At 36.5% G+C, this 27,234-nt stretch overlaps 1 protein-coding gene across 9 annotated transcripts in view; it reads left to right on the plus strand.

The window, feature by feature from the left end:
• Nucleotides 1-667: 667 nt before the first annotated feature.
• The window catches only part of LOC131148544 (serine/threonine-protein kinase STY8), a 57,531-nt gene continuing 30,964 nt past the window's right edge, over nucleotides 668-27,234 (plus strand). The window contains exons 1-5 of one of the 9 annotated variants that reach the window (XM_058098296.1): nucleotides 670-1,266; nucleotides 1,850-2,930; nucleotides 4,660-4,958; nucleotides 14,672-14,790; nucleotides 16,049-16,262. In XM_058098296.1, coding sequence (XP_057954279.1) covers nucleotides 893-1,266; nucleotides 1,850-2,930; nucleotides 4,660-4,958; nucleotides 14,672-14,790; nucleotides 16,049-16,089 — 1,914 coding nt within the window. In that variant the 5' untranslated portion in view covers nucleotides 670-892 and the 3' untranslated portion in view covers nucleotides 16,090-16,262. Of the gene's footprint in view, nucleotides 1,267-1,849; nucleotides 2,931-3,622; nucleotides 3,858-4,659; nucleotides 4,959-11,603; nucleotides 11,877-14,671; nucleotides 14,791-16,048; nucleotides 16,263-18,058; nucleotides 18,350-24,118; nucleotides 24,313-27,234 lie in introns of those variants that run through there. The other 8 variants (XM_058098297.1, XR_009135003.1, XM_058098302.1 and 5 more) reach the window with 8 other exon arrangements.

Raw genomic sequence — 27,234 nt, forward strand, 5'->3', positions numbered from 1 at the left:
TTCATATCATAGTGATCTGACAAATTTTACGCTGGCTGTCAGCTACCTAACGCAACCCTCCTCCTTAACCCGGGTTTGGGACTGACTGTGTGTGAAAAAAATAGGACATTAAGTGCATCACAGGCGGAGTTATTTTACCATAAAAGATAAGAAGGAAATTTATTTTTCATTATATATATATATGTATATATATTTATATCAAATATTATTAAGGATTAAAAATTATTTTAATATTATTAAAAGCTTTTAAAAATCAAATCTTAAGAATGTGTAAAATAAAAAAGTTATTTATTAATTTGGTATATTTTTGATTTCTTAATAATAAGAATGTGTAAAATAAAAAAATTATTTATTAATTTGGTATATTTTTGATTTCTTAATAATTAAAAGTTTTCTATTTTCTATTTTCTTTTTTAATAAAATTTTTAAGTTTCAAACTAATTGTGAGAAAAAATTTAAAAATTTAAAAATTTTAAGGAAGCTTGGTATCTTTTATGTCAATTTTTTGTTTGTTATGAGCCCAACTAGTGAGATTGGTGTATTGTAAATAATACTAACGTCTTTTTTTTGTCCACACTTTGATGGGCTCCACAAGAGCTACCGTGGTACCGACCGCGCTCCACACATCACGGTCGCCATCGCCCATCAACCATCATCACCCTCGTCCCCAGCATCCACAGCGTGTAGCCGCAGCAGCACAGCATCGCCCTCAATAATCTCCTCTCAACTTTTACATTTACTACCACCGCCAGAAAACCGCCCGAGTCTCTCTTTTTCCATTTTCCCGTGTCAGAAGAAAAATGGGAACTCGTAAGAACTCTGAAACATCTCTCTCTGTCTTCTCTCACTGATCCAACCCGCATTTGTGATTCCTTGTGGGAGGTGTTCGACCATGGCCGCTGCTCTGGAGTGCTGGTCGAGCCGGGCCAACACCGAGGAGGACACGGTGGAGCAGGTTCTGATGAGAACGCAGGACAGATCAGAAGAGGGCTCGTCGACGGCGGCGGGCGCGAAGGACTCGTCGTCGGCGATGCAGAAGCGGCTGCAGCGGCTGAGCCGGAACGTGTCCGAGGCAATCGCGTCGCTCAAGCACTCGTTGAGTCTCGACTCGGCGAGAGACCCGCCGCCGACGTCTCGGATCGAGAGCTGTCGGAAGCTCGTTTGGGGCAGCGTTGTGCGGAACCTCACGCAGATGTACCCTGGCAGCCAGCTGCCGGAGAAGCTCGTCTCCAACATTCGCAAACACTACGACTCGTTGCCTCTCAGGTGGTTGTTGCCGAAAATTAATGACGAACGGTCCGTTTGGTTGTTGAGAAAATGCGAGAAAAAAAAGAAAATGAATCATACTGTAATTAAGTTGGTTAAATCTGGATAGTTCGACTGTTTTTCAATAATTTAAGTAATGTCACATCATCAATATTTATGCATTTGAAAAAAAAAAATTTATGAGAGCAGTATAAACAAAATTTTTTTGCTTGGAAGAAAAATACAAATTTTGGACTTAATTAAAACTTAACAAAAGAGGAAGATCTTAATCCTAATTCTTAACACTAATATTTGTATTGCTTTGTTCTCCGACGCGATGAACGCTGTCACCTCGACTAAGACCCATACTTCGGAATGGGCGTGGTAGGGTGGCTATTTGCGTTAAAAAAAATAAAATAAATCTGAGGTTCAGTATTTTCTCGTCCTGATTCTCTGATTTTTTTTTTTATTCTTCATATTCATTTATCACAATAACAGAGATTTTTTTGAAAAAAAAAATTATGAGTGCTATTTTTCACCCATTATTTTTCCCCGTCGTTACATATCACGATTGTCTCAAATTCGTGTTTTGGTATTTTGGCAGCTATGCACAGGCAGGTTTCAATATGGAGGATGTTTTCCTGCATATTCGATTAATAGATCAGGCATCAGTGGAAGACCATCCAGCAATTTCGATTCAAAACGTGTCTGAAGATGAGGTTAATGGGTCTGTGTTCAAGCTCACATTTGCTTGTAACTCTTCCATTTCGTGGCCTGCAATGTCGGGCGCACTTGATAACGCTGCCATATGCTGCAAGAAGATACAGATCTTTGAGAAGAAGGGGTTTACTCTTGGAGTTGTTCATCTTCTGGTTCAAGCGGGGCAACAGAAATCATTTAATGCCCGGGTCGAAAATGCTCTCAAATTGGCGTCAAAGAAGCAGAAACCTCCCACGATGAAGCTCCCATTTGGGCTCTGTGGGTGTCAAGAAGAGAATGCTAAGGGCCGGGAACTTGGAGAGATGGAAGATGACGGCGGAGAATTGAACTTCAGGAATGGGACTGAGAATTCAAACCCTAAAGTTCAAATTCAGATGCCGCTACCCACTAGTTTATTTGTTGTTTCTGTTGATGAATGGCAGACAATCCAATCGGGTGGGAATGAGATCGGGAAATGGTTGTTGAACTCCGATAATCTTGAGTTCGTAGATCAGATTGGACCCAGTACTTTTAAGGGGGTTTATAGGGGCAAAAGGGTTGGAGTTGAGAAGCTCAAAGGATGTGACAAGGGAAACTCTTATGAGTTTGAACTCCGAAAAGATTTGTTGGAGCTTATGACATGTGGGCATAGAAACATTCTGCACTTCCATGGTGTGTGTGTTGATGAAAATCACGGGTTGTGTGTGGTTACTAAGATGATGGAAGGTGGATCAGTTCAAGACGTTCTGCTAAAAAACAAGAAGCTTCAGAACAAGGAAATTATAAGGGTTGCTGCCGACGTAGCAGAGGGGATCAAATTCATGAATGATCACGGCGTTGCGTATAGAGATCTCAACACGCAGAGGATCTTGTTGGATCGGCACGGAAATGCATGCTTGGGGGATATGGGTATAGTCACTGCTTGCAAGAGTCTTGGTGAGGTGATGGAGTATGAAACTGACGGGTATCGGTGGCTAGCTCCCGAGGTTTGTCTACTCTTTCATAGATTAAAATTTTCCAAACTTGCCTCATCCTCATTATAGCATCTTATTGATTAGGACCATCCAATCGACGAAGAAAATTATCTTTTTGGACATCTTGGGTGTTGGATAACCCTTTTACAATTCACTTGAGTAGCCAGTCTCATCATCCATTGATGAAACATGTCTTCATTGCAGCAGTAAAAACAGCTGACTATGCTTTCCGCACACCATAGATATCATCTTGTTCTAGTGTGTATTACACCCATTGTGTGAAAACAATTTTTGAGTTTATGGATCTGTATTTTTAAAATCCTTGGGAAAAAAAAGAAAAATTTCCATTTCCTTGGATGTCCAAACACTCACTAAACTTCTTGTCTTCACATGATCCCAATGTATTTTGCATGTTTAAATGTTTATACAGTTTTAGACAGCATAGGGACCCACGTAGGAAATGAGACCATCTCATTTTCTTATTCCGAGTAGTATCCAACTTCTTGTTTAAACAAGATCCGAATTCTCTTTTAACAAGTTTTCTTCCGTAGTTTGTTATATTGATCATTTTGTGTGGTATTTTAATTGTAGTTGATATCAAAATGGCATTCATTGAGATGTTATTAGGTCTGGTTTGTAAATTGATGTTGTGCCCCCAATGATTTAATTGATATTAACTTAACTACACCAGCTTGTGATCACAGCCCCCAAACAAGGAGAAGAAGAGATTGATCTGCCATCATTACCCCGAAAAAGAAGAAGAAATGAATACCCTTACGTATCAACACGCTTGCGTATGTTTTTAATACTAGGAACTGCTGTAACGCCCTTCTTAGTAAAACACGTGTGCAATTTAATTACTCAATTAAGATAACTATTGCAACTTTAATTTTATGAACCTTTCCACTATCTGAGAGTAGAAATTTGTTTTTCACACAATGGATGTGTTAAAACATTGTTTTTACTACCTCTTAAAAGATATTAGTTGTATTCAATGAATGTAATTAGGACAGGAGGGTCAGGCTGCTGTCGGTAAAGGATGCTTTATGTCATTTATCTTAGCATCATTGTTTGAGCATGCGCAACATGACTTAATAATTATTTTTGCTTTACACCTAAATAGAGTGTTTACCTTTTACTAAGCACCCCATTTATGTTTAAAACAAAATCCCTTGGCCTCAACCTTGAGGTAATGCTACATTCTGCCAAATTGGTGTCCCCAGTGGAGCCCACCTAATGGGGCTTTCTTAGCATGAATCAAGTGATAGGCTTTAATGCGCAGGACTCATGCCAGACTTTATCCAGCTCCTCAAAATCAACATTTGTGATTTCTCAATGTCTTCTACCTGCTACTTTGGTTGTGCTTTCCTTCAAAGACGAGGGAAGTTCAGGAAGATTTGTAGCTGAATTCTTTATATATATAACCCCCAAATTGGTTTTATGAAATTATCATTTTCAAAAAGAACTAAAAATTAGTAGTAATTTGCTCAAAATTCTTAAACTAGAACATGATGGTGGAGTTGTAAAATTGTTTAAAAAAAAAACCTCAATTAGAAGTTACTTGTCCCTGAAAAGACTTTAAATGATCTTATGATTCGTTCAGTTTCATGCCAACTTACAGATATATGTTCTACATATATGTTGCTTTGCAATCTTCTTTTTCTTATTCCATATATCTATGATGAATCCTGGAACTAATTTTGATGTTGTTCTGTTTCCCTCCTCTTCCGGTCAAGAACAGATAATTGCAGGTGATCCAGAAAATGTTACAGAGACATGGATGAGTAATGTATATAGCTTTGGAATGGTGATCTGGGAGATGGTGACTGGTGAGGCAGCCTATGAAGCTTATTCACCTGTGCAGGCAGCTGTTGGGATAGCTGCTTGTGGGCTTCGACCAGATATACCCAAAGATTGCCCCCAAATCCTGAGATCTTTGATGATGAAGTGCTGGAACAATTGCCCTTCAAAACGGCCTCAGTTCTCTGAAATTCTATCAATGTTGATGCAGCCCAGCAACAACTGCAACTGCAATAATAGGTAAAAACTTGTGAATCCCTGTGGAATATAATCTATGGATGCTAGAAGCTTGTCCAGTAAAATCCTCCATTCTTGTATCTGAAAGGCTTTTCCTGATATTGTTGAGTAGATGCTGCCATACCTAAATGTAGATCCCCGAAACTGTACCCAGCATAATGAAGATATAGATCTCTTTCTAACCAAGTTTTATTCCATCTCTTTCTCATCCCTCAAATATCGATAATCCAAAAAAAAAAAAAAAATTATATGCTTTCTTTAAGAATGCCTTTGCCATCTATAGTCCAGCCACCAACAAGAAAGAAAGAAAAAAAAAACACTTTACATTATCATATTCCATTTCTCATGGGGGGCTAGCGGGGGGAATTATTGAAACGTGCTTTTGTTGTGTTATCCCGATCATGTGTCTGTTTGAGCGACTAGGCAATTTCATATGAAAAGTAGATTTTGTGGTGTTTTGGGGGGCCTACTGGTTTTGAGTAGTGCCCAGATTTCAGCACTCAAGTTCTCTTTTTGTTTGTATGGTGGCCAGCCTAGGGGCCCAAAGGGGGGGTCCCCTTTGTATTTTGTGTCCTCAGAGGATGTGATAGCTATCAGACTCTCCCCTTTATGAATTTCTATCCTCATGGACCACTTCCAATCTCTCTCTCTCTCTCTCTGCTCCTAAATTTGCCTGTATGTTTCTGGGTTCCCCATAGAAGGCTAAGTTCACCTAAGCTACCCTTAAACTTTCCCCAATTCCAATCCCCATTCTTTGGGGGCATTCGAACTCCTACCTCTCGCTTTGTTGGCTCGTGACCATTGGGCTCAAGTTCAGGTTCCAAGATAATTTCGAGAATTAAAATGTTTTGACTTGCTGCTGAGTATTTTCAAATGTTATATGTTGCTCACTTCAGGTCTTTATAATTTTAGCCCAATAATGGCATCAAGTTTTGCAAATGAATGCATTGATCCCTGGTCCGTCCTCATGGGCTCACATTAATGAGAAATTAATTTCTCATTAATTCTAAGCTATTCTTTCATGTTAATCCATAAATATATTAATTCAATATTTTTTAGGATATGGACATATACCCTTCATGTGAGATCCATATCATTCATGTGGGACATATCCTTTGGAATATATATACGACATTTTTCCACTTGGCCCTTATGAATGATATTAATATGGATTAACAAATAATCATAATGTGCACAAAATATTAACTTATTTATATTTTTCAATGAGATTACCATAATATCATAATTAAGAAACTTATTAGCACGAGTCATGGTGGTAAATATCATTAGAGCGGCATCTTTCCTTCCATGTACCACAATACTAATAAATCACTTAATTATGATCTATAATAGGAAGTTATTATACTGTTCCTCTAATGTTTTTGTCAAAGATCATTTCTGTTTAACAGTAATCCATCTTCCATAATTACGTAAATGATGGTAAACAGAAATAATGTTCGGAAACACTTTTATTGATATCATTATACATGTTATAGAACAACCATAAAGATCTACTATCGTATAGCAAAGATTACAACAAAGACCCATGTGATCAGCATGTTATTTAAATGATTTTGGTGTCAATCCCTTCGTTAAAGGATTTGTTATCATGAGCTTAGTCCTTATATGTTCTATAAACACACTCTGTTTCTGAACTTCTTTCTTAACCTCCAAATGCTTGAGCTCCATATGCTTAGCGCTATTAAAGTATTTGTCGTTTTTTGGAGAAAAAGACTATTATGAAATTATCACAATAAATTCTCAGTGGCTTGGTTATATTGTCGATAATTCCAAGTCCTGAGATAAAGTTTCGCAACCACAGAGCACACCACAAATTCAGCTTCAATAGTAGATGCTCTATGATAGTCTGTTTGATGCTCTTCTATGAAATTGCTCCTTCAGCTAATAGGAACAAATAACCATACGTTGACTTTTGACTATCAACGCATCCAGCAAAATCTGAATCGAAGTAGCCAACCACCTCCAACTGATCTATTCTCCTATACATATGAGCATACAGTGTCTGGTTCCTTTTAAGTATCTCAAGACTTTCTTTGCAGCTTTCTAGTGCTCCATTCCGGGATTACTTTGGTACCTCCCGAGCATCCCAACTGCAAAACTAATAGCTAGTCTCGTACAAGTCTGCACATACATCATACTTCCAACAACAGATGCAAAAAGAATATTTTTCATATTTTTTTTTTCTAATTCATTTTGTGGACAATCCTTTGCACTTAACTTGTCCCCTTTACAAATAGGAGTAGGAGTTGGTTTACAATCAGTCATATGAAATCTTATAGAACTTTATTGATATATCCTTTCTAAGACAACCCTAACATTTCAAGTGATCTGTCTCGAAATATTTCAATTCCAATCACATAAGTTGCCTCGCCCATATCTTTCATTTCAAAGTTCATAGAAAAAAATATCTTGGTATCATTTAATAAATCAAGATCAATACTGGCAAGTAAAATATCGTCAATATATAAAATCAGAAAAATAAACTTGTTCCCACTGACCTTTAGATATATACACCGATCAACGCTATTTTCCTTAAAACCAAAAGTCGTGATGATATTATGAAACTTGAAATACCATTGTTTGGAAGTTTGTTTAAGTCTATATATTGATTTCTTTAATTTGCAAACCATATGCTCCTTTCTTTCAATCATCAAACCTTTAGGAATATCCATATATTCCTCTTCATCTAAATTCTCATTTAGGAAAATAGTTTTTACATCCATTTGGTGCAACTCTAGATTAAAATAAGCCACCAAAGCCATTATGATTCTAAAAGAGTCCTTTTTAGACTTGGGAGAAAACGTCTCTTTATGATCAATACCTTTCCTTTGAGTGAAACCCTTTGCTATAAGTCTAGTTTTATATCGTTCAATGTTGCCATTACAGTCGTGTTTGGTCTTAAAGACCCATTTACACCCATCTGTTTTAAACCCTTAAGGCAAATCAATGATGTCTTAGACTTTATTCTGTTCCATAGATTACAACTCATCATTTATGGCATTGATCCATTTTTCAGAATCAGTACTTTCATTTGGATTATAGATTCTAATCTCTGCTGGACAACCCCAAAAATGAAAGTGCCTTAAACTGGGTTTCTTTCCTGTCCACAGTTCAAAAGGAGTTTTCTGAACTGCCTTACTAGGAATCCGATTGAACACATACACTGCTGTTTTAAGGGCTTTCATCCATAATAAAATGGGTATTGAGGAATTACTCAACATACTCCTAATCGTTGAGTACGGTTCTGCTTTTCAGTCACACCATTCTACTGAGGCGTACCCGACATTGTGTACTGAGCATAAATGCCATATTGTTCTAGGAATTTAGCAAATGGTCCTGGACATTGTTTAATCCTATCATACCTACCATAATACTCACCACCTCTGTCAGATCTGATGATCTTCACTTTTCTATCTAATTGTTGCTCTATTTCAGCAACATATGCCTTTAAAACATCTATTGCTTAAGACTTTTCATGCAACATATAGATATAACCATACCACGAAAAATCATCAATAAAGGTGATAAAATACTTTTCTCCACCTAAAATGGTGAGTCAAAAGGTCCACATGCATCAGTATGAACAATTTTCAGTAGATTCTTACTTCTTGTTCCTTTCTTTGTATGTTTAATTTGCTTTCCTTTAATGCAATCAATACACACATCAAAATTAGTAAAATCAAGGTTTGATAAAACCTCATCCTTTACTAATTTCTCTATTTTTTCCCTGGATATATGACCCAATCTTTTATGCCACAAGAAAGAGGAATTTTTATTAATTCTACTACGTTTAGTTCCAACATTATGACGCAGGGTGAGGAGTGTTTTAGCAAACTTTTCATTAAGATTAAATCTGTACAACTCCTTATACAAAATACTAGAACCAATACATAAGTCACCTTTCATTAGACGAACACCTTTATGTTCAAAGTACAAACCATAACCATCATTGTTTAATCAAGACTTGAAAATTAAGTTCCTAAAAATATTTGGAACATAAAAAGTATCAAACATGTCTAAACAATTACTCAATTCAAGATACAACCGAACAGTTCCAACACCCATAACAGGCACTTGATTTCCATTCCCTAAGACCATAAAGTATTCATTTTCCTTTACGCTCTAGATCGTAAGGTATCCCTACATTGAATTGGAAACATGAACTGTAGAACCAGAGTTAATCCACCATGTGTTAGAAGGAACTTGTGTCATATTTGATTTGAAACATACATAAGCTAAAAGCTTACCTTTCTTTTCGAAGCAGGCTTTGCATTTCGGGCAACTTTTCTTTAAATGCCCATAGCCACGACAAAACACTTCTGTCCATAATGTTCCTTCTTACGAACCTCATTACCATGAGAAGAACCTGTTACCTTTGATGGATATTTCTTTAAACCTTTCTTTGATTTCTTTCCCTTACTTGCAACTCCGTGACTCATGACATTAATTGAATGTTGTCCTTGTTGTTTAAGTCTTATCTCTTCTTGAGTTAGCATGCTTGCCAATTCATTCATATTTCATTTTTCTTTAATGGTATTATAGTGAATCTAAAAAGGCTCGTACTGAGGAGGCAGAGAATTCAGAATAAATTGAACAAGGAAGCTTTCATCAATATTCATTCCTAGAGTATTAAGTCTAGCAATCAGATTAGTCATATCAATGACATGTTTATTCATCTCTCTACTATCGTCAAATTTTATTGTGGTCAGTTCAGCCATTAACCTCCCTGCAAGGGACTTAATTGCTAAACGAAATTTATCCTCCATAGTCTTAAGATATTCCTTTGCATTATCTAGTTGAAAAAATGTTGATTTGATATTATTTGCTATACACATCCGCATGAACATCATACTTAATCTGTTCGACCTTTCTCATGACCTATACAAAGCTCGCTGCTCCGAACTGTTGGTTTCAGTAATAGCAACCGGTTTATCCATTTGCAAAGTTAAGTCTAGATCCAAAACATAGAGGTGAAACAGAACCTGTTCATTCAAGTTAGAAAAAATTGTCCCATTGAAGATCGAAACAGAAGAAGCTAGTGAATACAATAAAATAGGAACAAACACTGTAATAACACAAAATGCTCAGTACATTAATGCTTTGAGTTTAAACTTTTCATTAGCAAATTGCGTTTAATCTTTGGATCAACTTATGCAATATACTAACCCTTACATTTACTGGTAATTTTCACCCATCTAGGCATAATTGATAATTTTTATAAAGTTCGATTGGGCAGACATCCAAATTTCACAACTATTTTTTTAATTATTCTGATTAATTCAATGATTATTTGAAAGTTGGTACACCTTTGAGCCAGCCGTAATATTCAAATAACCATTCTGGTATAATTTTTGCAAGATTATATTTCAATCAGCGTTACAACTTTTCTCAGTAAGATCACTTTGGTGACAACATGCTAATCATAATAGAAACATTGATTGATACCTTACTCAGCAAAAATTATCTAGAATTCATAGCAGATAATTGATTCCCCAGTATAAAAATTTTATAAGCTTACTTTCATGTAAAATTTTTCAGCCTATGCATGCATAACATGTGAATGTTCCATAATTAATCAAGTAATAAAATAATTTGCATGCATATCATTTAGCAGTCTCACTTTAGTATCACTATATAGGAGAAAACCGTCAACGGTCCACATGTAAGAAAATTTTCAGTTTTTAGTTTGATTCTAGAAAATATCATGAACACAAATTTTCATACGAACCCATAACATGATCGTAATGAGTTAAAAGAAACAACCTTCATTATGAAAGGAAGATCATGATAATTTCAACCATGACTCTGATACCACATGTAAGAAAACTTTACTTGCATAATGTTTAACAGGATTTTCAATTATCATGAACTTTACATTAATAACCTTTATGTGGAAAATAAATAAATTATAAATTATAAACTTTACATACCAGAATCGGTAAAATCAAATCTATAGAGAAGAATACTCGGAGAATCTGAAGAAATCATTTCTCTCACTTTTCCTCCTATTTCCTTCCTTCACCAGACCTATGGGATCTCCTGATTATTAAAGAAGTAAAGACAGAGAGAGAACAATTCCCTTCTTCATATCTTTTCTTTTCAGTTAACATCAGCATATAATTAACCTTTGAGCTTATGAACTTAGCTCTTTTTATACTTCCTTAGCTCTCATTTACTTAGCTGAGCTTGATGTATGCTTGCCATTACAGCTACTCCTCATAACAATTCCTAATCTTAAAAAAATTTAAATTGATGTATGTTGTTCTCGATAGATTTGATATGACCAATTTCGATATGTAAAGTTTATATTTTATGATTTATTTATTTTTCACATAAAATTATTGAATCTTCTTGAACATATGACAAGTGGGTCCTCAATCACCAATTTAATTATTTTTTAGAAAAATTGAGTAAATTAGGAGATTATCTATTGAGGATTTTGTTAGGGTACTCTCCTGACCACTAGTGTGGGGTGGAGTCCCACCCAGGTGGACTGGTATCTAGGGATGGGGGATGCTGCGAGTTATGACCCTGCTGAGGGGTCTCTTCAGGAAGCAAATGGTCAGTGTCAGGCTATATGGGTCATGTCTAGTTCTACTGTAACCTACTGTTCTGGCTCTTGTGCAGCATTAGTGGTCATATGATAAAAGAGCATATGGGAATGTGACAGCGATAGGAATTGAATAGAAGGAAAAACACATTTTCGTCCGGATCTGGTGTCACTTATCCATCTGAGTCCCAAAAATCAATATTAAGGTGATGTTTGGATCGTGGCAAAAAAAAATAGTAGGTAATTGAATTTTTACTCTTTTTTCTTATGTATATTAAATATTATTGAGTTTGAATTTTGTTTTGAAACATGGTTACAGAATTTGAAATAAAAAGTTAATGACGGGCAAATTATTATTATTATTTGTTAAATTATAATATTTTTATTTTTCACTCTTTTTTATAAATAGCAAAAAAAATGAAAAAGTGCATTTCTAAAGATTTTCATGTTTCAAATGAGGCTTAAAAGGCTGTTTGGATTGGATTGGGTATTGAGTGATGGATACTCACTTATAATTTAAGAGCACTTCCTTTTGCCGTCTTTAAAACGTGAATGTGATTTTTAATTGGATTAGTATGAAAAAGTGTATTTCTAAAGATTTTCATGTTTCAAGTTTTTTTTAGATAAGTTTTTATTTTTTTGGGTGGCTGTGGAGGAAATGAGTATGATTGGGTAGTGATCATTATGCATGTTAGGGTAATGTGGTCACCGGACTTCTAATTGGTTGCAGTTATTATTAGTGTAATTCACACGACGCTGTCAATGGCAAAAACCATTTAGCTGCACAATCAGGATGGCATTCATTTTCTGTCCAATTTAGATTAATTTGGACACAAATCAAACACACAATAGTTGCATTGAATGGATGAAAACTCTAGTGACGAAATCGACATTGACTTTTAAGTGCTTAGCTTCACCCCCACCTCCCAATATGCACAATAGGGTGACCTAAGGTGAGTGGATGACTCTGGTCCGTTGTAGCCCTAGGTATGAGTCCGAGGTTAGCCCGAGGGCTGAGGGGGCGGAGGTTGAGCTCCTTTTTTCTTTTGTATGATTTCTTCTTCTCCACTTGGGTGGGGATCCAAGGGAGAGGTCACATGGTGAGTGCAATGATGCCGAGAGGGTGCACATGCATTGCATGTGGCCGTCCGAAGTCAAAAGTCTCAGGCAGAATCCTGCCGCCTGCAACCCTGTTTTTTGACTATTTCAAGCACAGACAGCTTGGTGCCTGCCAATGTCTGAAGGGTCCATTATAAATTCTCACTAGGATAATCTTCCTATCATTTCATGAATAATACTATACACGTCGTGGGTGGTTATATCTTTTAGAGAGAGAGAGAGGGGTAATCTTTGATCTAACCTTAACTTTGAATAAAATTTTAATTAATCTATCCCTCAAAAGGGATCGAGGGTTGAAAATCAATTTCCCACTTTCAAGAAAGTGATTTACTATATAAATTATTGGAAGCTAGCTCTAAAATGTGCTTGAAAAAACAGGAAAAAAATGAAATATATATTTGGAATCCTAGAAAAAGAAATAAGGCATTACCCATCATCATTGAATGGTTGTAGCCCAAATTCAGCTTGTACTTGAAACTAGCATGCCGTGAAATATGAGAAGCTGTATATTAACAAACTTCAGGAAGAAAAATGAAAGAGAACAAGAATGAAAGTATTTCTTTTCTTGAAATGTTGAATTGTAATGTTGTATAATTGGTTCATTTATATAGGAATAATGACCAATTACATCTTTACATTTGGACCAGTAAGATAATGAACAAATAAACTAATTTAACTACTCATAACAGTCATAACAGATTTCTTGTAAAACTCTAACACCCCCTCAAGATGAGAATGGATATTAATCATTTCCATCTTGTGAATAAGATGATGAAAAGTTAGTGAACCAAGAGGCTTGGTTAATATGTCGGCTAATTGATGTTTTGAAGGAATATGGATGATTTTAATTAAGCCTTCTTGTAACTTTTCTCGAACCAAATGACAATCCAGTTGAATATGCTTAGTCCTCTTATGATGCACAGGGTTAGAAGCAATTTCAGAGGCTGGTTTACTGTCAATGTATAACAGAGCAGCTTGAGAATGTTGAACATTTAAATCAACTAGAAGATAGATAAGTCATTGAATTTCACAGGTGGTTGTAGTTAAAGCTCTGTATTTAGATTCAGCAGATGATCTGCTGATAGTAGCTTGTTTCTTTGATTTCCATGAAATAAAAGAGTCTCCAATGAAAATCGTGAAGCCAGTTACACTTCTTTTAGTATCTAAACAGCCACCCCAATCACTATCTGAATAAGCTTTCAAATGAAGAGACGAATTTGCAGACAATAAAATTCCCCGACCTGGTGTAGCCTTAATATATCTGAGTATCCTTTCAGCAGCTCGAAGATGTATCATGTTTGGATTAGCCATAAACTGGCTTAGTGCTTGAACAGAGTATGCTATGTCTGGCCAAGTGATAGTCAAGTACAACAAGCGACCTATAAGTTGTCTATATGATGCAAGATCATTTAGAGATGGTGAAGAATCTGTTGCATTGAGTTTCATATTTGATTCCATTGGAAAGGTTGTTGGTTTACAACCAGAAAACCCACTATCTTGTAAAATATTCAATGCATATTTTCGTTGAGAAAGAGTAATACCTTTAGTTGATCTAGCAATTTCCAAACCCAAAATGTATTTTAGCTCACCAAGATCCTTGATGGTAAAGGAATCATGGAGAAAATGCTTGACTGAATTAATTTGATCAAGACTGTCAGATGCAAGAATTACATCATCAACATAAATGAGTAATGTAGTGACCCAGAGAATTTATAATATTTAAATAATAAAAGAAAGGGAGAAAAAGAAATTTAAAAGGGACGCACAGCAGGTCTTCGTCGACGACACGGTATATTAGACTCGTCGACGAGGGTGTAATTCGTTGACGAGAAAATACCGAGAGAGGTTTTGGGTGCCTCTGAATTTCGTCGACAATGAGAGAGCTCGTCGATGAGTTGTCTTCATGACCTCGTCGACGAAGGTTGTAGTATAAATAGTGGTTAAACGCGATTTTCAGCTTAATTTGGCCGCATAATTCCTCTCCCTCCCTCCCTTCGGTTCTCCTTCCTTTTCTCTCAATTTTCAGGTCTGTTTGCCGCCGGATTGACGATTCGAAGCTACCACGACACTCCTGGGACAGTTCTCTACATATCTGCTTGAGTGGATCGTCGGTGGGTCGAGTTCAGAATTCATCTCAAATTCAGGGTAAGACTTTCTACTCATTATTTGGCTTTTTGATAGTTGTAGAAAGTGTAGTACGCGTAGAAATACTGAACTTTAGTTCTAGAGAATGTTATTTTGAGGGTGTTGAGTGGGGAACCCTGCGAGTGCAGGAGTATTTCTTTTAAGGGCTTTAGGAATCAGGTAAAGGGATAAATTAAGCCAGTTATTTTATGAAAATGTATGTATGTTATTACAACATCTGATTTCAGGAAAATAAATATAATTATATATGATTTATATTTGAGAAATACAGCTGAAAATGATGGTATGTTAAATATACGAAAAAAAAACCTAGTTCGTGTGGCATGAGTAGAAATTAAAAAGAAATATTGTTTTCTGGGAATGTGATAAAGATATGAATTTTTATAATAAAAAATCGGCATACGGGCCAAGATTTTTATATGTTTGCCGGCGTACGGGCCGTGTTATGAATATGTTTTGTCAGCGTATGAACCGTGTTATGTATATGATTTATCGGCGTACGGGCCGAGTTATGTACATGATTTACCAGCGTACGGGCTGAATTATGGATATGATTTGCCGGCGTACGGGTTGAGTTATGGTAAAATGTGAAATACCGGCTTACGGGCTGATGATTTTCATGATATACGTATACATGCAAAATGATATGATTAATTTGATAATTAATGGTATAAAATATCCATGTATCACAGTTTTAGTATATGCTATATGTTATCAGAATCTGGTTGACTTGGTTTAGGCTAGCACTTGCACGGTACCGATGCTATGTGTTCATGATTTATCATGATATTTGTGTTAACGCCGCTGTACGGAGTGGTGTGAGATTGAATGGTTGATATGGTTTTAAGAAGTGTGAGCGCCCCTGGTATACGGACCAGGTTTGGCAGACCCATCGGACTTATAGACTGTACTCTTGACTTGACAGTGGTCGACCAACCATTGTCAAGTTATCATTGTCAAGTCCCGCCTTTGGGTCACACAACCCAGTCATGTGAGGGTAATACACCACAACAGCTAGTTAACCTACCAGGATTGCTTTTGTATTATTATTTATATGAGATGAATTATGTTATAAAAACCATTATATTCTGCCATGTTTTGATTATACATGTTTTCCCAGAAATTATAGATATACAGTTTTACTGGTTATGTTTATAATTATATGTATATCACAGAAATGCTAATGTTGCCACACACTAGTATTAGTTTATTTCCCTTAGTGAGAGGTGTGTCATCCTGAATTTCATAAACATTTCAGGAACCCTTGATAGGAGAGTGGGTAAAGCTCCGCTGATATAGTTTTGTTGATCTGCCCTCTTTGAAGGGTAAGTTTTGGCCGGGACGGTTGGATTTTTGTAAGAAATGTCCCTAGGTCTTTCTTTTTGGGATGTATATACTTAAATACAGTGGATGTCGTAACTCTGGTATTGTGATGAATGATTTTGTGTTTATGATATGACGATTTTATGTTTTCTGTTGCTTAGGCTTCCGCATTGTGTTGTTGTTATATCCCTAGTACCACGGGTCCAGGTGGATTATGATCTACTGAGTTTTGTGATAATGATTTTATTATATTATGGAAAAAAAAATGGAAATTAAGTTGGTCGTCACAAGTAAAGCAATAAAAGCTGAGGGGGTTTGTTTGATGAATAAAGAAGAATATGATTTTCCTTGAGTGAAACCAAGCTGCAACAAAGAATGAAAAAGTTTGGAAAACCATTGTCTTGATGCTTGTTTCAGTCCATAGAGACTCTTTTTGAGCTTGCAGACATGAGGGTCAATAACTGAAGAATAGCTTGGTTCCAATTGCATATAAACTTCTTCATTAAGATCTCCATGCAAGAAAGCATTATTAATATCTAATTGATGTAAATGCTAGTGTTTGATAGCAGCAACAGCAAGTAAAACTCTCACAATTGTCATCTTAGCAACAGGAGAATAAGTATCAAAAAAAATCTAAACTCTCTTGTTCAGTGTAGCCCTTTGCCACTAGTCATGCTTTATACCTTGCAATTGTGCCATCAACATTAAACTTGACATGATAAACCCATTTACAACCTATTATAGTCTTGTTTGGAGGTAAAATAGCAAGATCCCAAGTTTTGTTTGATTCAAGAGCCTTTATTTCTTCTGCCATGGCATTTTGCTATTGAGAATGAGAGATGGCTTGTTTGAACGTTTTGGGTTCAAAAGTTGAATTAACAACAGCAAAAAAGGTTTTATATTTAGGGGATAATTGAGAAGTGGAAAGATAATGAAGAATGGAATGAGGCTTACCTTGAGTATAAGTGGGAGATGATTGATAAAGTGAAGTTGATTGGGCTATATTACCATAATAGAAATTCTGTAAGTATGCAGGAGGGTTTCTGATCCTTTGAGACCTTATGAGATTTTCAGATTGGGTGGTTGTAATTGCAGTATTTTCTTGTTGAGGAGTTGATGTAAGAGGAAGTAAAGAATTATTGGGTTCTGAAGATTCAAAAAACTGAGGAAAATTGGGAAAGACAAAAGGTGTATGAATATTATTTGGTATGGAAGGAAATATAGTTTCATGAAAAACTACATTTCTAGAAATAAATGTTTTGAGAGTAACAAGGTCCAAAAGTTTATATCCTTTTATATTTGGTGGGTATCCTAAAAAAAAATGCATTTTGAAGTGGTTGAAATTTTCCTCTATGAGCTGTAAGAGTGCTAGCAAAACATAAACACCCAAAAACTTTAAGATAATTGTAATCAGGATGTTTCTGGAATAAAAGGAAGTATGATGTTTCTAGAATAGAAGAAGGGGTTCGATTTATAAGATGTGTTGTTGTCAGCACACAATCTGTCTAATAAGAGAGTGGCAATTTTGACTGAAAAAGCAAGGATTTAGCAACATTAAGAAGGCGTTGATGTCTTCTTTCGACTCTACCGTTCTGTTGGGGTGTTTCAACACAAGACAATTGATGTATTATGCCATGGTCATTATAGAAATCAGGCATGTTAAACTCTTGGCCATTATCAGTCCTTAGAATGTTAATAGTTGTTTGGAATTGAGTATGAACATAAGAAACAAATTTTGTGAGAATGGTACGAGTTTTTGTTTTAGTTTTCATGAGGTAAAGTCAAGTAAATCTTGAATAGTCATCTACAATTGTTAAGAAATAAGGAAAACCAGAATATGAAACAGTTGAAAAAGGACCCCAAATATCACAATGTACTAACTGAAATGCTTTATTTGAATAACTATTTGATACAGGAAATTGAATCTTCTTTTGTTTTGCTGTAGGACAGACTTCACAGATATGATTCTGAGGTGTTGATACATTGGAATCTATTTCATTAATGATTTTTAATCTGGTAGGAGGAATATGTCCTAGTCGAAGATGCCAAATATCAGCATTGGTGTTACAATTATTTGCTAATTGCTCCTTGCTGGAACAGAAGGTTGTTGTAGGTGATACATGCTAGATTTCACTTCAGCAAGACCAATCATCTTCCAGCTGATTAGATTCTGCAAAATACATTTGGATTGAAGGAAAAACAAACCAATGGAATTATATTTAGGTTTTTAGATAAAGTGTCACGCCCCAAACCCTGAAATGGGACCTAGGGGTGAATTAAGTAACCTAACATGTCTCTGTATCAATATAAAACATACATGATACCATATACAAGAGGGTCCGACCCCGTGGGGTAACAGATGCCCTATATACATACATACAATACATGTCCATACTCATCAATATATGCAGCGGAATACTGTCTTTCTTTACATCAAATTGTATCATACCAGAGTCTATACCATACAAGGTTAAACATTCCCACAAGACTATACATACTACGGGTGTCTACAAAATCCATCCCGACAACCCGGTTACAAAACTCGTACCTATCAGGTACTAGTAGTAGCTAAACACACCCCTCGTTTTCGGATGCTAGGATGCTAGTTTCGGTTACCTGAAGGACCTGAAAACATTTGTATATATTCGGGGTGAGACATCTCTCAGTAAGGGAGAAAACATGTTATATCAGTGTGTGGCATACCAGTGTCATTTTCATACTTCATAACACATACATACAATATAGTTTGAAACACATACGTACAGTTTCAAAACAAGTTCCATACATTTCTATACAAATCCATACAGTTCCAGTATTTTCACAAAACCATTCCAATTCATACGATACTCAAATACATACATACATACATATGGTCAGTGTCGTCACACTACTCACAACTGCACAAGTCACCTAGTCTCACAACGGTTACGTTCCAACACATTAAACTACGAAGGTTTTCGACTCAGGCCCAATAGTGAATCCATTGCTACATATGCAACTACACAAGGTCACCTGGTCTAACCCCGATTACGTTACAATGTGCAAACTACGCTGCGTCAACCTAGGCCCACTATGGTTCGTTGCTACATTAGGTGACCAGCCGAATCATACTGGTGATATTTCGCACCCTAGATATAGAGCCGGCCATTCTTGGTGATATTTCGCACCCCGGATATAGAGCCGGCCACTCTTGCCCACGGTAGTTAGCCGTTACAGGGCTCAGCGTACGGTAGTTAGCTACCCCTAGCTGTTACGGCGTACGGTAGTTAGCCGCCCCTAGTCGTTTCGGCGTACGGTAGTTAGCCGCCCCTAGCCGATTTTCACAAAACCTGGAATCACTTTGGAATTCACGTCCCTATACATTTCAGCGTACGGTAATAAGCCGCCACATAACTGTTTTTCACAAATACCTGGAACAACATACAAACATACACACATACCACACTTATTTGCTTTATGGCAAATCATATCGTTTACAATTTCAAGTATACAGTTTATGCAAATATGGATTACGGTCACCTCAATAATACAATTTAAATAACATAAACGGTTTTCCAATTAAATAAGAGATGATACCTGAAATCCCTAATTTTCCCGAAAACTATAACTCGAAAATCCTGTGTTTTCACTCGATAGATTTCCCCAAATAAGTAGTCAAAACATACATACGATCGTAGCCTACAGGCTTACCGATCCTGATTTCGAAAATGAACTGATATAAACAGAATCCCTTTACCTCAACCCGAAACCGAACCACGAACCCTACGACCCTCAAAAACTATAAACCGAGACCCCGAAATCTACAAATCACAATACTAATCATGCTTATAATCCATACTACTACACATATACCGAATCAAAAATGAAAACCGAGCCTTACCTTGATTTTGGCCTGAAACCTAAAAACGCTCGAACCGAGATTCCGATCCACAGAAGTTGTAGAGAATCCCTCCACGATCCTCGTGGTAACCTCAGATTTCTGATTCTATTAACGACCGGCAAGGAATCTAGAGAGAGAGAGAGAGAGTTTAGAGAGAGAGAGAGAGAGAGAGAGTAGAGAGAGAGAGTAGAGAAACTTAACGAAGAAGAAATGAAAAAATCCCTTTTATACCCCTTTTGACCCGCCCGGTTTTCGTTGACGAAAAGTACCTTTGTCGACAAAAAATCAATGATTTTGTCGCGGATGTCGGCAGCCTCGTCGATGAAGTATGATATTTACACTTTTCCAGACTTCTCGGCTTCTCTTCATCGACGAAAAGTCTACTGCCTTCGTCGACGAAATCTGCAGAAATCCCTTTATATTTTCTGGGTTCTTACATAAAGTGGTAATCTAACATGGTATCAGAGTTGGTTACCAGGAGGTACTGGGTTCTAGTCTTGTTGCCTACAATTTAAAAAAAATATTGCATTCCTTATTATGGGTTCTATTTATCATGTGTTTATCTCTCCACGTGCTGTCGGGCTGCACGTGTGGGGGAGTGTTAAATCTTAAGTTTTTAGGTAAAGTGGTAATCTAATATAACACCTGCAATCAATTAGCTCGTTGCAATTCAAAGTTCAATATGGCAGGCTTAGAGTTTCTTTGCCAGTGAGAGAGGACTTCTCCTTGGTAGGGGCAAAAGTTTGGGTTAAGAGCTTGTAGAAGAAATTTTTTTACTTAATCGCAATTGTGATGAAGAGTGTTGATAATAAAATGTGTTTTACTTAATCTTGCAGAGTTTGAACAAGGAAGATGAGAAACTTGAGTGAATCTATTGTGAAATAGGCCCTAAGCTAATGCCCACTAGTAAATCAAATTGGGGGGGGGGGGGGGAGAGAAGAAAACATGAATAATATAATAATTTTCATGATTTGATAGTGTGCTTACATCTATAGAATTTTGTAAAATTTTCACTATATTGTCAATGAAAAGTGCCTTAGGATATCATTTTAAGTGTATATATAACCCTATTCCTAATTGGTTAATTTCCATTTATGCTTCAAGCTCAACACATCCTCTCTTTGCCTATTGATACATCAAGCATAGTAAAGCAAAATTGAAAAGAGAATTGCTTATGATAGAATTGTGTGGTTGATTGCAAATGAGATCTTAATGAAGATGAAATTTCTTTAATTGGTTGTAAAATGCCTGACTTCTTGTCAACGAAACTCTTTTTAGTTAAATCGTCCCACAAAGAGTTTGAAGATATGGTGATACACCCTTTTATCATATTTTTGTAATTTTTATTTGAGTTTTCTCTAATACTTTGATGAATGAGGTATCAAATTATACATGTAACAACCCAAAATTTCTACCATTTTTTTTTAATCTTTGATACGATAACTGCATAACTCGTACCACATCGGGGTACCGAGTTTACCTGTCCAAATCTCATTTTCATAACCAAGTAGCGGAATCATAAACATAAAATCCTGAATACAATACTAGAGTTCTAATACCATTATACTTACATAAATACTCTCAAAACCTTATGTTGTTTGAGGTGTGACTCTTATAGTTTGGTTTTCTTAAACAAAGAAGGAAGAAGAAAAACATAAAGGGGCAACACAGCATGGATTCGTCGACAAGTGCCCTGTGCTTGTCGACGAGCAGATCTCGAGAGTAAGAAAATCTCAGAGTTCTGGACTCATCGATGAATGCCCTTTTCTCGTCGATGAGTGGTCTTCTATGGATCGTCGATGATTCCCCAATACTCGTCGACAAATGCGCCTAGGTTGCGAGCGATTTTTATGAATTTTGAATTTTAAACGTTGGGTATTCGGAGGGAAACCTCCACGGGACTATTATATATGTCATTCTGGGCATTTATTGATAGTGGGAGTGATCATTTGAGAAGTGTATTGTGTACTTTGTGATTTCCTTAATGAAATTCTTGTGCCATTTCTTCCATGGATGTAGGTTTTTCCAAACCACATAAATCTTATTGTCGTTCTTATTGTTTATCATTTTTTGGTTGTGTTTCATTTACTTGTTGTATTTATTTCGCTGTGCATCCTAATAATTCGATCCATATCACAACAAATTGGTATCAAAGCGATTGTTGTTATGGCATCAGGATCATCTTCTGTAAGATTTTATGTAACAACCAGAAAATTTTAAATAATTTAAATTATAAGAAGATAAAAGGGGGAGGAAGAACAAGTTGGGAAAAGGGTGTGGCAGCAAGCATTCGTCGACGAATGGATTGGTCTCATCGACGAGGTTACATGTCTCGTCGATGAGGAATTACCGAGAGGAGTTTTTATAGACTGAAATTCGTTGACGAGTTGGCTATCTCGTCAACGAATTGTGTACAAGACTCGTCGACGAATCGACGTGTCTCGTCGATGAATCACTGTGTATAAATAGTGGATTCTTTCATTTTTGCACGAATTCTTCTACATTTCTCACCTTCTCTCTTTAGAAATTCGGCCATCCTCCCTTCTCTCTTTGATTTCATGCCGGATTTTCGCCGGTTCGACAATCTGAAGCTACCACGACACTCCTGGAAAAGTTCTCTACAAATCTGCTGGAGTGGATCATTGATGGAGCTAGTTGGGAATTCATCCCAGAATTAAGGTAAGACTTTTTACGTAAAATATGGCTTTACCCTAGTTGTAGGAAATATTATATGCGAAGAAATACTGAGGTTTAATTATGAGAGATGTGGTTTTCAGGACGTTGAACGGGGAACCTTGCGGGTGCAAGACTTGTTATTTTAGGAGGTTTTTTGGGAATTAAGTAAGGGGAAATATTTTATAATAGCTTTTAGCAATTGTTAAAATGACTAATCTTGGGTAAAAATCCTACATATACAAGTATAATTTTTCTGAATCAAACTGATATTGAAAATACTGTTTTAATTATATATGTATTAAATTGGGAAAAAGATTGTGTGGTTGAGACCATTTTGACAATTAAATGATTATGAGTATAATGGAATGATGAATTCATTGAGATTGTGAATGTTATTTGGCTATAAATCTTGTTTGGTTGAATATACTGGTTGGATTGTGAACTTTGTTTGGTTGAAAATACTGGATGGTTGAGTATACTGTGGTAATTGCGTGGACATGGTTGATTAGTGAGGTGTGTTATTGATCTGTGGTTTGGTTTATGTAAATGACGATATAACGTTGGTAGTGGTATGAGGAGGTCGTTATATCGTACCTGGTATAACTGTCATATAACGTTGGCAGTGGTATGAGGAGGTCGTTATATGAGCATTTATACTGGGAGGTAAACATTGACAATGGTATGAGGAGGTTGTTAACCTATTTACCATGAGCAGGTCGGTTAGTTTGTCCTGTGTGGACATTGATGCTGTGTGATGATTAGTCCTATGTGGATATTGATGCTATGTGATGATTAGTCTTGTGTGGACATTGATGCTGTGTGATGATTAGTCCTGTGTGGGCACCGATGCTGTGTGTTGATTAGTCCTGTATGAACACTGATGCTGTGTGATTGGATCCTGTGTGGATTGATTATGATATGAGAGTATGCATGAAATTTTGTGAAGCGATTGTGTTGGCTTTGTACGAATGTTAATAAATTAAGTATTTTGGGTAAAGTAGAGTATTCCACCTGAGAGTTTGCTGAGGAAGGCGAGTACTCTGGTAGTTATTTATGGATACTAGGGTAAAGGGAAGTCGCTTGTATGGACGGGTGATCTTCCCTATTCTCGATGTCTTTACCTGAATACATAACCCGATGGCTTACTGAGAAATGTGAGTGCCCTGGTGTTAGTACTAGAGCAGAGGGAACCTACTTGTATGGGATGGTAGATTTTCCTATTCTCGGAAAATTAACGATAAAATAGTGATGGTTGTGAATATGCTAAAGGACGATAATGACGTTGATTTTGTGTGATTATGGGCATGACATCTGGGTTACTGGTGGACTGTGTATACATTTTAGAAGGATATTTTAATTGTATTATAAACACTTTTACCACACACTATTATAAATTATTTCTTCCTTACTGAGAGGTGTCTGACCTCGACATATGTTAAATTTTTTCAGGTTATCCAGGTGATCGAGCTTAGATAGCTTCAGGGTGGGGGTAGTTTTTTGAGTTAAATATAGCAGATCAAATATGTATTTAGTTTATGTTTAATATATATTAATTTTGGATTTATAATATGAAGGATTAGGTTGTAATTATTATTGGATTAATGTATGTAAATATAACACTCTAGTATTTTCTTTTGAGGTTATTTATTATTTCCGCTGCGTGAATGGTATCAGAGACTTGTGTTGGTCTCTTAACGCATCGGGCCTCGCGTAGTGGGTTCGGGGCGTTACATTTGACGTTGTCAAATTTGATTGAACCAGGAACTTTTGTTTATGGTAGAGGACAGTAAAGGACATTCTTGTGCAATAAGGAATGGTTAAGGCTCTACTTGGTACTCAACCGGAAGGAATGAATGAGGCAACATGGGTAGATTTGAAAGTAGAGGCCGCTTCTACAATATGCTTGTGTTTGGCCGACCAAGTACTCTACTGGGTGATGGAGGAGGATTCTCCAGTGACTATATGACAACGTTTGTATTGGCTTAAGATGGTTGAAAGATCAAACTTAGATCAACACATTAATGCTTAAATCAAATTATTAGTGATTAGATGAGACTTGATATTAAGTTTGATGAGGATGACAAAACTTTGATGTTGTTATATTCTTTGCCCTTAACTCATGCCTATGAAAATCTTGTGACCACTCTTATGTGGGGGAAAATAAACTCTTGATCTAGAAGCGGTAATAAGTGTTTTGCTAAATTTTCATTAATGATTGAAAAAATGTGATGAATTAGAAGGACTTGTAGTAAAGGGTAATAACGAGCGAGGCAAGGGAAAATCGAAACATGGATCAAGTTAAAAATCCTGAAATCAATCCAAGAAGAAGAAAGAAATCCAGTGTTATAAATGTGGTAAAAAGGGGCATGTGAAACGGGAGTATCCGGATTGGAAGAAGGGAAATTCTGAGAAACATGAGGGTACTTCAAAATCTATGAATGTTGTTCAAGAAAGAGGTTCAACATGTAGTGATGGTGATGTTCTATCAGTTTCAGTGGGGTTGAAAAATCTAACAGACTCTTGGATACTTGAATCGACATGTTCTTATCACATGACTCCAAACAAGGAGTAATTCAGCACTTATAGGTTAGTGAATTTTGGATAAATTCTTATGGGTAATGATGCTTTTTGCAAGATTATTGGCATAGGAAATGTAAAGATAAACATGTTTGATCGTGTTGTAAGAATGTTGTCTAATGTAAAACATATACCGAGTTGGGGAAGAGTTTGACATCACTCGGTACTTTGGATTATAATGACTTTAATTACAAGTCCAAAGGTGGAGTTCTGATAGTATGGAAAGGTAATCTGATTATAATGAAAGAACAGAAATTGGATGAGAATATTTACACATTGTAGGGGACTACTATTGTAGGTGGAGTTGTAGCCGTAGATGGCGAATCAGATGAGGCTGTCTTGTGGCATATGTGTCTTGTGGCATATGTGTCTTGGGTATATAGGGGAACATGACATGAATGAACTGCACAAGAGTGAACTTTTGAAGGGTTTGAAATCATGTTAGTTGGAATTTTGTAGGATTTGTGTTCTTGGAAAACAGAACAGGGCAATGTTCAGATCGGCTAAACACAAGACAAGGTATTCTTGATTATGTGCATTCAGATGTTTGAGGTCCGGTTATAGTTGCATTAAAGGGCGGACATGTGTATTATGTGAGTTTCATTGATGATTACTCACGGAAAGCCTGAGTTTACTTCATGCGTCACAAATCAAATACGTTTGTCATGTTTAAGATTTGGAAGGATGAAGTGGAAAACCTGATAGGGAGGAGTGTCAAATACTTAAGGTCAGATAATGGGATTGAGTACGCTGATTCTTGATTTATGGAGTTTTGTGCGGAGCAAGTCATCAAGAGACACTTTACAGCTCATTGGACTCCTCAACAAAATAGTGTGGAAGAATGGATGAACCAGACTCTTTCTGAAAGGGCTCAGTATCTCAGATTAAATGCAGGGCTACCGAAAAACTTTTGGGCCGAGCCAGTGAGTATGACTTGTTTTCTATTAAACCGATCACCAATGGTGTAACTAGAGGGTAGAGTGGCAGAAGAGGTTTTGTACGAGAAATGCAATGGATTACTCTGGATTGAAGGTATTCAAATGTCTAACCTATGTTCACATATCTAGTGAAGAAAGGTTAAAGCTTGACCCAAAGTCTTGTCGTTGTATCTTTTTGGGATATCCAGAGGGTGTGAAAGGGTACAAGCTATAAGACTCTATGAAAAATAAGGTGGTGATCAGTAGGGATGTAGTCTTTGATGAAAAGGCTATGGTAAAGCGCACTCAAGAGTATGATGAATAGAAACAGAAGCCAGAAAGCTGTGACAGTGATGAACATGTTGTGCAGATGGAGTTGGAAGCTCAAGGCAATGGAAATGATCATGGTTCTATAGTTGTAGGGAGTTCTAGCTCGGGAAATCATTAAGTCGATGATATTCCTAAACGGAGATCCAAATGCACTATCCGACCTACACTAAGGTATGAATTTGAAGAGTTAGTATCTTATGTTTTTCTTACTAGTTGCAACGATCCAACTATATTTCAAGATGCAGTGCACGATCAGGAGAAAGATAGGTGGATGGGTGTGATAATTGAGGAGATGAAATCACTACATAAGTACCAAACTTGGGATTTGGTGGAGTTTCCAGATAGGAAGAGATCGATAGGTTGCAAATGGGTATATAGGAAGAAGGAATCAATTTCAAAAAAAGAAGAAGATAAATTCAAGACACGGTTGGTAGATAAATGATACTCACAGAAGAAGGGGATAGATTATGATGAGATCTTTTCTCTAGTAGTCCGACATACTTCTATCAGAATTATGTTGGGGTTGGTAGCCCATTATGATCTTCATTTGGAACAAATGGATGTCAAGACGACGTTTCTTCACGGTGGCTTGGAGGAACAAATCTACATGGTACATCCGGATGGATTCATTGAACCGGGAAAAGAAAATTTAGTTTGTAGGTTGAAGAAATCTCTTTATGAGCTAAAATAGTCTCCAAGGCAATGGTATAAACGATTTGATTCTTATATGATCAAGATTGA

Source organism: Malania oleifera, chromosome 2 (genome assembly GCF_029873635.1).
Source record: "Malania oleifera isolate guangnan ecotype guangnan chromosome 2, ASM2987363v1, whole genome shotgun sequence".
Taxonomy (NCBI): Eukaryota; Viridiplantae; Streptophyta; class Magnoliopsida; order Santalales; family Ximeniaceae; genus Malania; species Malania oleifera.